This window comes from Centroberyx gerrardi, chromosome 17 (genome assembly GCF_048128805.1).
Source record: "Centroberyx gerrardi isolate f3 chromosome 17, fCenGer3.hap1.cur.20231027, whole genome shotgun sequence".
In the NCBI taxonomy this organism is placed as follows: domain Eukaryota; kingdom Metazoa; phylum Chordata; class Actinopteri; order Beryciformes; family Berycidae; genus Centroberyx; species Centroberyx gerrardi.
The window spans coordinates 10091308-10106581 of NC_136013.1; the positions used below are offsets into that span (position 1 = coordinate 10091308).

Genomic DNA, 15274 nt, shown 5'->3' on the forward strand with positions numbered 1-15274 from the left:
CAGTCAATATTGTCAAACTGAAACAAGCAAACTTCACCAGAGATGATGACAGAATCCTGATCTTAGAAAGCGAAGCTGCTCTTGATATCTCTGTTGTTGCTCTGCTGATCCCTTTTGAATCATACGCAAAAAATTTTGGCTGGTCTGCCAACAACAACAACTTAAGGGCTGTAAAGGAACACACACACACCCACACACACACACACATACAGCGTGGAAGCTTACTGTGGCTCATTAACCTTAGTTTGGCTCCTCAGGAGGGCCATATATTTTACATGTTTGTTTGTCTGCTCTCTAGTTGTGTGAAGTAGATGTTTACTGTGGCAGCCTCTGGTTACAGGCTGACCCTGGATGCCCTCCCGGCTTTATGGAGACAGCCGGGGCTTCCTCTTACGTGTTGGGTGTCTGTAGATCTGGGCTCATGGGATGGTTTTAGTGTGGTGAATGGGATACATTTGTTTACAGTGGGAGTGTGTTAGCGTTTGTGCCGACTTTAATGGTGGGAGTATATTGAACAGTCGTGTTTATAAAGCTTTTTGTATGTGTATTTGTCAGATTTCGGCCCGGATCCTCGAGGCCCACCAGAATGTGGCCCAGATGAGTCTCATTGAGGCCAAGATGCGCTTCATCCAGGCGTGGCAGTCCCTGCCTGAGTTCGGAATCACCCACTTCCTCGCCAAGTAAGTCCCATCACAGCCTCCAAAAATTCAATAAATGATCTGTCTGTCTATCTCTATCTCTCTCTATCACACACTCAGGTGTATTTTGTGTTGACGGCAACTCATTTGGTCATTTCCCTCTTCTCGTCTGCAGGTTCCAGGGTGGAAAGCGGGAGGAGCTGATCGGCATCACTTACAACCGTCTGATCCGGATGGATGCCAGCACCGGAGACGCCATCAAGACCTGGCGCTTCAGCAACATGAAGCAGTGGAACGTCAACTGGGAGATCAAGATGGTAGGGGACACTGAAAACATACAACAGTTTAATATCAGAGCTTTTACTTGAACACTCGATTGGTTCAGAGAGCTTTGAAGCTTGTCAGTACTTTTCATTCATTTCATACCAAAATCAATATTGATACCTAAAGTGGGTGCCTTACTGATAGGCATCGTATTTGATAATCAACCCTAGTAACAATTCAAAGGAAAAAATACACCCTAAAACACTGTTAACAAAACCGTGATGTACCTTGCATTTCTGGGCCCATTTCGATTTTTGGTGGTGTATTTTTCTATTAATGCGGATAACTGGCAAAACATAGACAATGTGATGTCACAGTGAGATATTTCCAATGGAATTTGATACCAGACAAAATTGAAGCTATCTAAAACATCAACGGGAAATCCCAGGTTTTGGTGTCAGTCCCTCAGAATCAAAGAGCAAGAGCATTGCATTTTGAGTAAGGGGCTCTCACTTTTTCTTGTTGAAAGACAACCACCGAAGTAGACAAGGCAGGTTGAGGGAAAGTGGGTACAACAAAAACGTAAATTACAACACTTCATCACAAAATAATATAAATGCATTAGACATCTCAGATTGATGATATATGACACTGTAAGAGTATCCATAAGCAGGCCCATTTATAGCAAGTGCTATGCTTGGTACAAAATCTTCTTTACTTTGGCAAGAAACACAAGTACATTATGACCATTTTCCCAAAAGCATGACTGATGTGATCCGCTCTGTGTGCTCAGGTGACAGTAGAGTTTGCAGACGAGCCCAGCCTGTCCTTCGTCTGTGCCGAAGTGGACTGTAAGGTGGTGCACGAGTTCATCGGCGGCTACATCTTCCTGTCCACACGCGCCAAGGACCAGAACGAGTCTCTAGACGAGGAGATGTTCTATAAGCTGACCAGCGGCTGGGTCTGAGTCGCCCCGGGCAACCAGGGGCCAGCGGTTGCAGGCCAGGGGTCGGGAGGGGCACGGCTGGGTAGGGTGGGACTAGATGTTATGGGTTTATTTTATTCTACTATTTCTTGGTCTTTTTAATTGTTTGGAACTGTGCTGAAGAGCCCGGCGCAGCACCACTATTGCCATGGCTGACACCGTTTTTATTGTAGGGTTTTTTTTGCATTAACGCTGACAAAGTCATTTGTTAAAACACTAATATTCTGCTGAACGCAGTCCAGATGAACTCTGAACATCAACTCCTGTGGCCCCCATATATCGAGCAGAGGCCTAACAGAAACGTAAGCAGGACGTTTGTCTTGGTTTTCCTGCAAACCCCTCTCCAGCTCTCCCGCCTCCCCTCCTCCTGGAGTGATGCTCACCAACTTACGTCCATGACAACCCATTAAAACCTGTCAAACGCCAGGAGTCCTTTCGATCCCAAAGACTCTCTCTCTTCCTCTCTCTCTCTTTCTCTCACTGTCTCTCTCTGTCTCTCTTCTGGAACTGGACTGAAGGAGCTAGTAACATCGATCTGCCAGCCAACCAGCTAGAATATATTGTGATGATGGTGCCACAGATACCCCCAGTTCTATCTAATTATGTATCGTAAAATACACACATACACAAAGAATCCAATCGAAGGGGTATCCGCAAGCTGCAATGGCACATTATGTCCATCCTGTCCACTCTCTGAAGGATTTTCACTTTTTTATCTCTTCGAAGTCACGTGTAAGCACTTCTACAGTATACAGTCCCTTTAATGAATAAGCTGTAGTTAAATTTCCTTTTGCTTTTGTTTTCTAATGTCTTTGTTTGCTTTGTCTCATCACAGCGTGTCTGTCTACAGCGGTAGTGAATGGTGTCTCCTCTTTGTCAAGTCTCTCCATTGTATTCTCATTACACTATGCTGACAGGTGCGACGCTGAGAGTTTGAACCGAGTCTTGCTTTGTTTTTAGTAGACTGTCGATAGTTGCCATGTCTGAAAACACACTACAGTTCAGTGCACTGGGATGAAAGTGTCCTGTGGTTTTGAAGATCGGAATGGTAAATGACCTAAAAGTCCTCACTGCAAAAAAAAATGTCCATCTTAACAAGTCATTTAGTCTCGTATTCAGTCTTTGTTTTCCTGAAAACAAGTGAAAAATCTGCTGGTGGGGTGAGATCATTTCACTCATCCTTACTGTTACACTAGAAACGAGTAACAATATGTTAAAATAAGGCAGATCACTCACATCAAGATAATATTACTTGATTTGACGTTGATTTGTATTGGAAATATCTAACCCCATTGGCAGATTTTGTTCACTTGTTGTATGAAAACTATTTTAAGACTCAGTACGAGGCTAAATGGCTTGTCAAGATGGACATCATAGTCCATTAATGGTTATCCTGTCCAAGCTTTTACCACAGTCAGACACAGATGGGCAATCTCCTGTTTAGGGAAGCTGAATTACGAGTTTTCATCTCCTGGCACTAAATGTTCCAGAATAAAGTATTGAACTGAGAATGCAGATTTTTATGTTGCCATCAAGGAACACTCGGTGCCAACGTGGAGTAATATTTTGCCAAATGTGTCTCTCTGTGGCTGTTATTCTGACCACAGAGGGCTGCTAAATATCAACAGCATGTTTGGAATTGCATTCAGAGATTCGAAGCCCCATCTGTCTGCTTAGTGCATGTACACAACATTACAGGAGGGATACTATCATTATTCCCTTGTGCCAGCTTCTCTTTTACTTTATTGCCATCCTTTTTCTTACACCATATAGTATTATTATAATTTTTATCATTACACACCAGCAATAGGTCACCAAGTTTGAAGAATGAATATGCAAAGTCTTTTTTTTTTTTTTCGTCCTCAGTATGAAGGATCAGTAAATGAAGTATTAGTTTTTTGTAACTAATGTAAAAACACAGGTTTTATAGAATTGTACAGTTGTTCTTTTGTTGCTGCTTTTTGGGGGGTTGGAAGTGTATTTTTTCCAGAAAAGAGGGGGGAAAGCCATCTGTCAACATGTGTAGTATCCAGATTTGTGCCTGCCAATGTTATGGTCTTACTGAGTTTTCAGATGAAGATATATATGAATATATATGAAGATAACACTAGTCTCAAACTCCAGGTTTATAGGATTTGATTACCGTTTTTGTCCTCACATATCATTTTTCTAAAGTATGGATAAGTACACCTTTTCATTGTGCTTTATTTTTTCTTGCCTCTACTTCAAGTGTTATTCATTTTCTGCTTTCTCTTCTAGCAGTTGTGGCACTGAGTTGCTTTTTCAGCTCACTCTTTGAACTACCAATGATACTGTACATGGATTTGCTGCAAAATTAATTTGTTCAGTGCCTTTTTAAAATATATCACTTAATGTTCTGGTTTTATCACAACTGAGGTGTGTCATTTAATAATGTATGAAGGAGCATGAAGGAGACCCACATCGTTTAGACCCTGGAGTTTGAGACAAATCAGCAAAAATGAACAGAAGTAAGAGAAAAACAAGCCTAGCCTATGTTTTTTTTCCTCTGATGTTGTTGTTTTTTGTTTGCCTCCAGTGTCCAGAGCAGCAGTGCATGGCCTGCTGTTTTCAGACTGTAAAAATGCATTTATTTTAAAAAATAAAAGTAATTTTTATTTAAGCTAAGGTGTCTTTGTTTTTATCTTTGCCTCAAGAGTTTTAATTTTTGACATATTACGCTATAATCATATTGTTGTCCAACATAGATCGCATAGTTATGCCCACAGACAATAACATAAAAGTCGTTAAAGTCACAATGAAATCGCATTTTGAGAGTATCTTGCTTCCTTAATGTGATGTATTTCCTGTTTAAACAGGATGTTGTGGCGGGAAATAACACAGGAAAGGATCATTGAAAAATGTAAACCAATGGGATATTAGTAAAGGAGAAAAAGGCAGTTTTATTTGATGGGAAGGGTGGAGGGGCAGGATTGTTCTAAAATCTGATGGTTTTATGGGCTGGAATGTGTATGTACGTCTCCTGGTACACAATGATGTCATCACTGAAGATTTTCTATTCCAAACATCATATTCTTGCAAATTTTACTGCCATCATACCTAAATACCATACAATACATCCATTCTTTAAGGTACAGATTGGGCAGTTGTAGATATCTACACCAGAGGGCAGTATACAACCATCTGTACTCTCCATCTCTCCACTGCGGTCTCATACTAGGCGGATTCCAAACTTCTCCAAAGATAAGCAGCGTAAATCTGACATGTTTACCTGGCATCCCAGTGGAAACGGAGTGCCAGATTGAAGAGGAGATTAGACCAGAGAATGCCTGCAGACAGTCTGTCTATTTGCAGGCCCTGGCCCATTCTCCCGCAGTGGCACGCCGTACATCCGTCTGTCACCTGCTGAGCAGCTGGGACACGGAGGTGTTGGTGGCCGTGATAACCGAGGAGCTGCTCACACCACCTGATGTCCACGCTGGTGTCATGCAGAGCGGCAGCACAGGGGGGGCACGGGTTAAACAAGGAAGGTATTGGCATCATGCTAAGGATGATTGCGAGCACACGTGGCGGCTGCAACAGGTGAGTCGATGGCTGGTGTGGGTTGGATGATAGAGGACAGGCGAATTGAAAGGAAAGCGTGGGCAATCGTGTTGATGAAGGGGAACAGAGAAACATATCAGGTTCTTCACATCTTCCTCTCTCAAGCGGTGTCACAGATGGTTTGGCAGTGGCTCTCAATCAAGAGTCTGCAGCTTTTCATTCCAGCCAATCACTACACCAGATGATTTCACTAATTAGTTCCTCCTTTCTCTGTTTGAAGGTGTGCAGACCAGTGAAGTCAGCTGGTGTAGTGATTGGTTGGGATGAAAACAGACTCTGCAGACTCTTGGGCCTTCATGGCACATGGTTGAGAAACACTGACGGTGTGGAGGATCGTTCTTCCCAGTCACATAGTACTGTACATCTGCTCTGCACACTATTGTACACCTCATCCATTTAGCATTTGGTTTCAAAGTAGTCCAACTTAACCATCTACATCTTACGCGACAGCCTGTTCACCAGTATCCACCCTCCAGGTCCGGGTGTGGGACTAGATGAGGTGTGCGGCGTTGCAGAGGGAACAATGAATTCTGCCAGAACATCCTGTCCTTTGCAGAAGATGAGTCTCAGTCTGACACTTAGAGAGCGACTGCAGTAACATCCCAGGCTCCATCTGAAGCACGCACCTAATCAAGGCCCACTCCTGCCTGTGATTCAGATTTGTAATTTTGAATATCTCATATTACAAAGACTGGTGCGTGTGCGTGTGTGTGTTCATGCACGCAATGGCTTCAACATGTCTTTATTATGCTCTCGCCTCTTTCGTACAACGCCACCTCCTATCCTGACCACTACCTCTGATATTCCCTCAGCCTGCTCCGGGGGGAATTGGCCCATTGTGTGTGTCCACAGTGTGTATGGGAAGTTGGGACATCTCCATCCTGGAAGACAGCGGTCGCTCCACCTAGTGACGTGGAATTCCTCAGACCCCTGGGGAGGACAGGGTGGATGACGACCTTGATGTGCTGAAAGAGAGAATAGACTCGGATGCCAACTGCTAGACTTCTGAAAGGGTGGAATTGGTGGATTGTGAATTTACGGTTCACGAATAATTATGAGAATACTGTGGGCGGTAAGTAAAGACTGGAAACACACAACACATGAGGTACAATAGCACCTGTTGCAATTTGAGACAGCTGCTGCCTTCCCTCTTTCTTCACTTGTTGAACCCAGTGCGTAGTTCATTTCCAGGGAAGTATTGCTCTGTTTTCTTCATACCTGAACGACTTCACAGCCTGTTAGAGTCATTGTTCATGTCATGGAGATTAGTCTCTTGAAAGTCTTGCTGACATCCACAGTTTTGTCTTGCGGTGAATGCATCGCTATGGATAATGTCAGCCATGTGACAGCAGATGTGCTGATAAGCTAGTTCTCTAGTAAGCCTAGACATTTCTGTGAAGAAACGACTCTTTTTCTGTTTTTTTTTTTCCTCCAGACCAGTCTTTTGGCCAGATCAATTGCTTCGTATTCTTTTTCAATAACCGCTGTCACCGATTGTCAAGACCTACGTGTCAGAACACAGTTTATAGTGGCACAGCGGTTAAAATATTTGCTGCCATGATGAAAGAACGTGATGAGATCTTACAGATTTCCAAATCGGGCTGTCAGTTCTCTTCCCTTCCCTCTCTCTTTCTCTCTTTTGAAGATTGCCTGCTGTGCACAGCTATGAACAGACTCCCAGGAGCTGAAACACCATCTACATTGTTTTTATCATTGCCATATTCCAACTTTTGTAAAATAAAGTTGTTTCAGCATAATAGGGAGCCTTGGATATTTCAGTTGTGTATTTTTCATCTACAACAAAGGGCATAAACTTGAATCACTAAGTAGTCTGATGTGTTTCCAATGCGTGTGCTGCATGAATTCCCTCATGCTGCTTTTTACAAGCCAAAAATCTTTGGAAGGCAACACTGCACAGACCATTTTTTTCCAGTCTAGTGGAAAAAATGAATGTAGTACTTAGGAGTACTTCAAAATCTCATTCACCATAACAGGCAAAAAGTGTGCAAACAAACAATCTGGATGGAGTCATAAATGTCCAATGCATCATGTTTTCCAAATCATTTTCCATTCCTTTCCAATTGCTGACAGCAACTTTCAATATAGCATGCAGCGTCACTAGATCTTGATCCTGAGTGCGCTTGACCTCTTGGATTCACATATTGTTAAAGCAAATATCCACCCTGAAACGAACTCACATATGTTATTCCTATTATCTTGGACAGTTCAGTCTAGATTTGTTACCATGGAAAAGTCTCTCTCAAAGCTGGAAACACGAGAGCCAAGACTCTTATCTTGATGTCATCAATTACGCTCTGGAGCTGCTAAACTGACTTTACGGACACTGTGACAGAACATGTTCTGGTTCAGAAGAGTTAGCACCACCAAGAATCAAAGCTCAGTGTAGCTTAAAGGCTAAAACAACAATTCTATGGGCCCACAAAATCAGTTTCATATTCTTTCCCAATTAATTTGTCAGATGAGTATCTCTGTGTTCTGTGATTTCTAGTTTTTGGAGAAAGTTATTCCTGCTCATGTTGCTTTTGGGAAAACCATGGGAATTCTGTTTTAGGTGGATTTTATGGGTTGTGGTTGATGTATTGGTAATTTTCCTCACGTCAACCTTTTTTTTTTTTTTTTGCCTGTTGACTGTGTCTCAGAGTTCACCTTAGTGCATATATTAACATTCCTTCTCACACAGTAACAGCAGTGTTGTTTATGTGTACTAGAGGGAGTTTTACCCTACCTGTCCTTGTCTCAGTGGAAGGTGAAGTGCAGAAGAGTCTGGGACACGGAACCGGTCTCATCCATAAACAGGATTTGACACCACTGAATCTCACCTGCTGGACAAGTATTGGAAGCCTAAGGTCATCCACTTACCACCTTGTTAGTCTCACCCTGAGGTCCAGGATGGCGAGAAATTAGAATCATGTCATTAAAGTCTCAGAGCCGATCCTGAGGGTGTCCTCTCAGCCGGTGAGGTCATGTCACATGGTGTTTATAGAGTTTATAGAGACGGGCCTGCTGTGAGCCAAGACGCTTACATCATCACTTTCAGCACACGAGAACTGCACGGTCATGCATACATACAATATACACATATCGTGCAACTGTGTAAAAGAGTGCATATGTGTATTTACAGGCATGCGCGAGTGCAAATAGATACATGCACACACACACACACACACACACATATAGGCACTGTGTTCTCTAACCATTCACTATCAGCGCCAAACATTGTCACTCAGTGTTCAAGGTCAAGTATGGTAAAAAAGTGTCAACTGTGCAGTACGCTATTAAATTGCAGCCTCTATAAAGATGTTGTGTATTACAGCTTACATAACATTTTCAAGCTGAATTTTCACTTCCAAACATTTAGTATCCACCTATTTGCTGTGGGAGTCTTTTCTAAGGTAATCCACTTCTCCCTGGGCACCTTTCGGCTTTAAGCATTGTTGCACAAAATTGGCTAATTTGCATTGCCTCGCCCACTAAAACCTCTTTGGTTCTGCTAAATCTTGTTTCTCACCCAAGCTAATACAATTTAAAGGGCTGTCGTTGTTGGGGAATACATTTGCCACAAACAAACAAGTGTCTGGATGGGTGTTTTTGTTTTGGTTGCTGTGTGGTGGCGGAACCTGTCTGTCCCATGGGGCATTTTCGGAGTGTGAGTCTGTTGATTCATCTGACTAGGAGGGCACAGCAGGGGCCTGGGAGGGTTTTTATTAGAATTATAATACAAGATGACAGGAATCCTCATCTGAAACATTACCTGTAATACAAGTACAAATTCAAGAAAATGATAGAGAGGCGCTGTCTTGAATGAGACGGGTACATTCAATACAGAAATCCTATTTAATATGACCTCGGCCACAGTGAAGGCGGATTTGTATACCAGCTTTTATTGTGCAATGTTTCATATTTATTGCTATTGTATTGCTTCACATTGTATCAATTTATTCTGGCCTCTTCATTGTAGTGATTGAATTGAGATTTGTGTCCATAAATGAGTCTCATCAGATCAATGCCACCAACAAGAGGTCCACTGCCCTCTTTGACCCCTCATCACCTTAAGGGCCCCGTTGGTGCTGTTTCTCTGTTTCATCATCTACTAATTTACCCTTGATTGCGCCCAATAGAAAAACATAATAAGAAATAGGTCTGTGTTAATCCCAAGGTGCCAGCACCCCTGTGTCCATCTCTGCATCTCCATATTATCCCCCTGTGGCATTATGGGCCTGAGAATGTCTCTGTGTGACACCACTTGTCCCGCCTGCAATAAAGATCAAATTGGACTTGGAAAATAAAATTGGATCCTCGGCTCTTTGTGATACCCAGAGGGCTGTGCTCATTGATCGGCTAAATTAGCCGCCTTTGAGGGTTATCTGGCAACAGAGACGATAAGGGGCCGGGAGTGAGCGGGCTACACTGCCAGGCAGCGACACGGGACAGAGGACAATGAAGCCTAGTAGAAACCCTCACTATGTATTACATCCTGTATTAACACTATCAATTCTACACTGCAAAAAATCTCCATCTCAACAAGTCATTTAGTCTATTATTGAGTCCTAAAATTCCAATTTTCTTAAAACAAGTGAAAACATCTGACAATAGGGTGAGATCATTTCATTTGTTTCCAATGTAAATCAACTTTTGTAGAATCAAGTGTCATTTTCTTGATAGTAGTGCAAGATTTTGATGCTCATTTCTAGAAAATTCCCAAAACAAGTGACTCTGCATCAGAAACAAGTGAAATTGTCTCACCCCACTGGCAGATTTCTACACTTACAGTACTGTATGTATTGATTATGACATGGGATATACATGATATACATTGCAGCAATAGAGGGCCAAAGTTTCTCCAATATAAATGAGTTTGAGTGAGCCTTTTGAGTCAAATGAGGTTATCAGCATCCATCTTAATCAAGGTGACTTGGTGGAGTGAGGAGTAACACACACACACACACACACACACACACAGACACACACCTATCAGTCAGCTGAGGAGACTGTCATGATGGAGATGGATGCAGTTTGTGGCGGCTAATGGCGTGTGTCTCCATTACAGAGTCTATCGCCTGGCTAGTTGCTTTATAATTCGGCTTCAGCACACCTCTGAGTATTAACTTTGATTCAAGATGGATTCTTTTTCTCAAAATCCTGTTTTCACCCCTGAGTTAAGCCGCTGCCTGTGGGCAAACAGAGATTAAATGTTTTTCCAGTGCTGGCACAATGCATAGGTGGTGAGGGGAAACAGAGGAGACTGACTAGAGCACAGTCCCAATGCTTCATTTCCCAGCTATGAAGTGTCTTGCATTCCACATTGCATTTACGTTGTTTTCTGCACTATAGTGAAGCAGCGGTAGTCTTACAGAAGACAAGATTTCTCCTTTGTCTGTCCTATTATTTGACATCAGTCCAGGTGGCACAAAGACATGCATTTCCTCCACTGACACATGTTGCATCTTGAATTGTTTCCTTTCCTCGTCTTCCTTGTTCATCAATTGTTATGTAACTGAAGGAAAAGAGGCGGAGGAAGGAAAAGCGTTTTCGTTTTTTAGACGGTTTAGTTCAAGGAAGTTGTTTCTTCATATGGTTCGAGATAGAGGACAAACACTCCACTATAGGTTAAAAAGTGGAAAGTCTTGTCCAACCAGTTATGTGAAAAGATAAATAGAGTAATGGTGCCAGTTGAGTGAGGCCTCCTTTATTTTGTAGACCAACAGTGTTTATTTAATTAAGTATTGATTTTGTATATTAAAACTAAATGAGTGATTGACTTGAACAAGCAACCATTTAATCAGTTTTGTTGATCAATGCGGAATTCAAAACAAGGATTCAAAGCAAATTTCTTCACTATAATTTCAGAGAGTGTTATAGCAGCTATGATTGATCTGAATATGAAAGCCATTACTTGTGGCTGGCTTGACATTCAGATGATCGATGGTTAATATCTGCTTCAAATTTAATTAACATGGCAAAGGAATATTCCTATAACTGGTCGCAAAATTCAACACTCAAAGAGGGAAACAATTTTTTGAGACTGACGTCAATATGAGCGCTGATATAAGCTGCACTTACTTGGGGTAATTTTAAAGAAGTGACAGGTCTGTCTGATCCCACACTGATTGAAAGGTCAAATGGATAATTCTTCACCCAGACATAGGGCTCATCAAATAAAGTCTTTTGACAACCATTGTCCTACAGTGACTCATTTTAAAAATACAGATATGCCTTGGAAATTATGAAATGTCCATTATAAAGTGGTTCTTCTCAGCACAGTGTTCTCTGTGAAAGCTTATTTGTTTTACCATGCTACAGCGCACACAATTCTGCATGCAACAAAGGGGCTTGATTACTCCAGGTGTATTCAAATAGGTCCTGATTACCCGAGGATTTGGACTGAAGTGCACTCAGGCAAAGAAGCCTAATTGAATGTGCGAAATGGGCAAGTGTCAAGCGGAAAGAACATATATGCAAGACAAAGTGTCAGAAACGAAACAGAAGTCAGTCGTTTATTCACCTCAGAGTTCTTCATCGCACAGGTTGCCTTATTGTGCACCTAATGCGATCGGTTAGGTGTGTATCTAATGTGATCGGTTAGGTGTGTATCTAATGTGATCGGTTAGGTGTGTATCTAATGTGATTGGTTAGGGGTTATGTGTATCTAATGTGATTGGTTAGGGGTTATGTGGGGGTTAATATCTTTCACACTGCTAAATGATTATCAAAGTGGATTGTTAGACTTGACCTAGTTTGATAATGTACATGAAAAGGTGTAGAAAGGAGCACACACACACACACACACACGCACACACACACACACACACACTGACACACACACACTTTTCCCCTGGCTTGACAAGTGAAATCTAAACAAGAGGTTCAGACGCCCCCCTCACATAAACACACAGTCCACCTCCCTGAATGTTGCTCAAAATGGAGACTGACGTGTTCCACAAAGTTCTTCACAGTTAACGAGAGCCAGAGAACGACTCGGATGAAAGAAAATAAAACATGTGCTGCTTGATATTCTCTGCTTGGTGCAAAGATGTACACAATAGAAACTCACATGAAGGACATACAGTATTTACACTCAAACACATGTACGCACACACTTTTTGAAGCAAGGTATGGAAGTTAACTAGAAAAGAACAAAACGTGTCATTCTTTAGTGAGCTCTAACGTAGCTCTTCTGTAACCAGTGTATGAACTCATGATTTATACAGCACACTGTACAGAATAAACAACAAACCACATGAATACACCGTTTGATTGGTGCAGCAGAGAGAAAGAGAGAGAGACAGACAGAGAGAGTGTATCAGGGGAGTGTGTGTGTGTGTGTGTGTGTGTGTGTGTGTGTGGCAGCCATCTGGCCGTGTGGGGAGATGAGAGGCAGCCGGCGGTTGGAGCATGAGGGTCCATCGCACCGTTCCATTCCTCTACCGTCAGATCTCCGTGTTTACCCTGCTCTCCGCAGGGACTGAGGCGCCTAGTTCTCCCTCCTCCGGCCGGGCCCGCACAGCTCCTCCTGTAACGTCACGGGCAGGAAGGATGTTTACGTTTTCCACTTGTGGAGGGCGCTTTGGGGCGGAGGGAAAGAGGGTGTGTGTGGAGAGGGGGAGGAAGGGAGGGAGGGAAGGAGAGGTGATGGAGTCAGCTGAGAGGGAATGTGTGGTGGAGCTCCTTTGGGACTCTTACAGTGATGGGAAAACTGCTGATATGTTTTACTCATGTTGAAGGAACGTCACTGATACTTGAGTTAAATTGTACTAAAGAAAGGGAAACAGTCCTGACCTAGAAAGTGACTCACGGAAAAGCAAAATCTCACAAAAAAAGCAGCTTTAACTCACATAGCGGTACTCACTTTGCACAAGATTTTGCGTGTGTTCCAAAAATTGTTCCACTAAATATTAAACAAATACCCATTTTTGGCATGGCCCTGGTAAAAGTAATCACTTGGTCAGTATGAGGCTTGAGTTTAGTTCTAATATTATCAAAAATTAGTATTGATGATGGGAGGTAAAGTCAAGAATTACTTCATTTTACTGTAAATAATAGGTCTTGTTGTACTCACTGCCGTTATGTCTAAAAATAAAACTCAAGCACAAGAGGGAGTAGATGCTTTAGAAAATAAAAGTACTCTTTCCATCAGTCCTAAAGACTCCAGCCCTCCAACACCGCTCGGAAACTTCTAGCCATGCTAGCAAAACCCTGGAGGACGTTTCCGTCCCTGTGGTTTGATTCATGCATCCAAAATGTAACCTCAGCATAGAATTGAGCAATAACCACTTTCAGGCTTTCAACATGTTTGTTGGGCAATCACTCTGCTGACTGTTTTGAGGCTGGTAGTGCCATAGTAACATTGACTTGGTTCAATGCAGTGTTTTGCCTCTTTCATCAGAGCATAGCACCGGCCAATCTCTCCCTAGAGAGACCCAGCTGCCTGAATTCCCAGACTCACCAGCAGGAAACAGCTAATGCCCCTTTAACCCTCTCTGCTCGTGTGTGTGTGTGTGTGTGTGTGGGTGTGTGTGTGAGTGCACGTTATATCTGCTTTCTTTCTTTGGCCACTCTGTCTTTTTCCTCAACCTGGAGAAAGTGACTCATTACTCTGAGCGTGTTTGTTCATGTAGGGGAGCTCAGAGGCTCAGTTCTGTATTCCTACAGTGTCACAGAGAGTCTCACACTGTATCTTGTACCTTTTTGCTGCTGTCCCAACGGCCTTGTGACTATAGCAGCAAAACACTCCCCCTCCACATCCAAATTTACAGGCAATAGAAGAGCCTCTGTAAATCAAAGTGGATAGTCTGAAGGTAAGGATATAAAAAAAACAGTCTCAGAGGACTCTGCAAACTCTTTTCATTTCTAAATTCTTGAAATGAACTCTTTCCACATGCTGAACCAGATGGTTGAGCGGCTTACTGTAGCGTAGAAATACAAAGCCAGACAAACTGTAAAAAGATCCCAAGGAAGTTTGAAGGGCCAGAGAAATAAAGAACATTCTTATTTGATTATTGAACTGCTGTGTGCCAGCTGCCAAGTAACTTTTTTGTATTTTACATGGATTAGAAAATCAGTTCTCTAAGATATTGAATTGTTTTTGTCATATCCTCTGTCATGCATTTAATAGGCTACCTTACTTTTTCTGTCAACTAACACACTGACATCTGCCGTTAATACACTTGGTCTTATGTGCTTACAGTGACACCTTATGAGGAATAAAGTGTTGCAACAGTTTATAGCGTAGAAATACTGTACAAATCCAGAAAAAGCCTTGTAAAATGTCCCCAATGAAGCTTTGAAGGCCAGTAAGGAATATTAAAATTTGATTACTAGACTGCTGTGTGCCGACCACCAAGTATTTATTTTTCTTGTATGGGTGAATCACTTCTCAGGTTGATTCTTTGTCATGAATTTAATACCTTGGCATTTTCAATTAACACAAGGACATCTGCCATGGTACAGCTGGTCTTCTGCGCTTGTAATGACAAATAACGATGGCTAAGATGTTCATCACTGCCCATTAAAACATGTTAATGACCAGCGGCAAAGAAACAAACATAAAACTTGAACTATCTCAGATGAGGCGATGGTGTCCCAGTCTGTTTGAAATGCATACACAGCCTATAAAAGAAGCCAAACTCTATCAGGACAGGAATTAGAGCTCTGTGGGGAATCTGGATGACTCACATCCAGCCAAGCAAAACATTACACACACACACACACACACGCACACACACACACACGCGCACAGTGCCACTGCATGTGTGTGAATTTCTAGGGAACTGCATGCTGTTGGCAT

General features: G+C 42.3%; 1 protein-coding gene across 2 annotated transcripts in view; it reads left to right on the top strand.

Moving 5' to 3' along the window:
- The window catches only part of fermt2 (FERM domain containing kindlin 2), a 44234-nt gene extending 39706 nt beyond the window's left edge, over positions 1 to 4528 (top strand). For both annotated transcript variants that reach the window (XM_071902204.2, XM_071902205.2), the window contains 3 exons: positions 556 to 680; positions 814 to 955; positions 1696 to 4528. In XM_071902204.2, the coding sequence (XP_071758305.1) occupies positions 556 to 680; positions 814 to 955; positions 1696 to 1869 (441 nt within the window). In that variant the 3' untranslated portion in view covers positions 1870 to 4528. The remainder of the gene's footprint in view (positions 1 to 555; positions 681 to 813; positions 956 to 1695) is intronic.
- The last annotated feature ends 10746 nt before the right edge of the window (positions 4529 to 15274 follow it).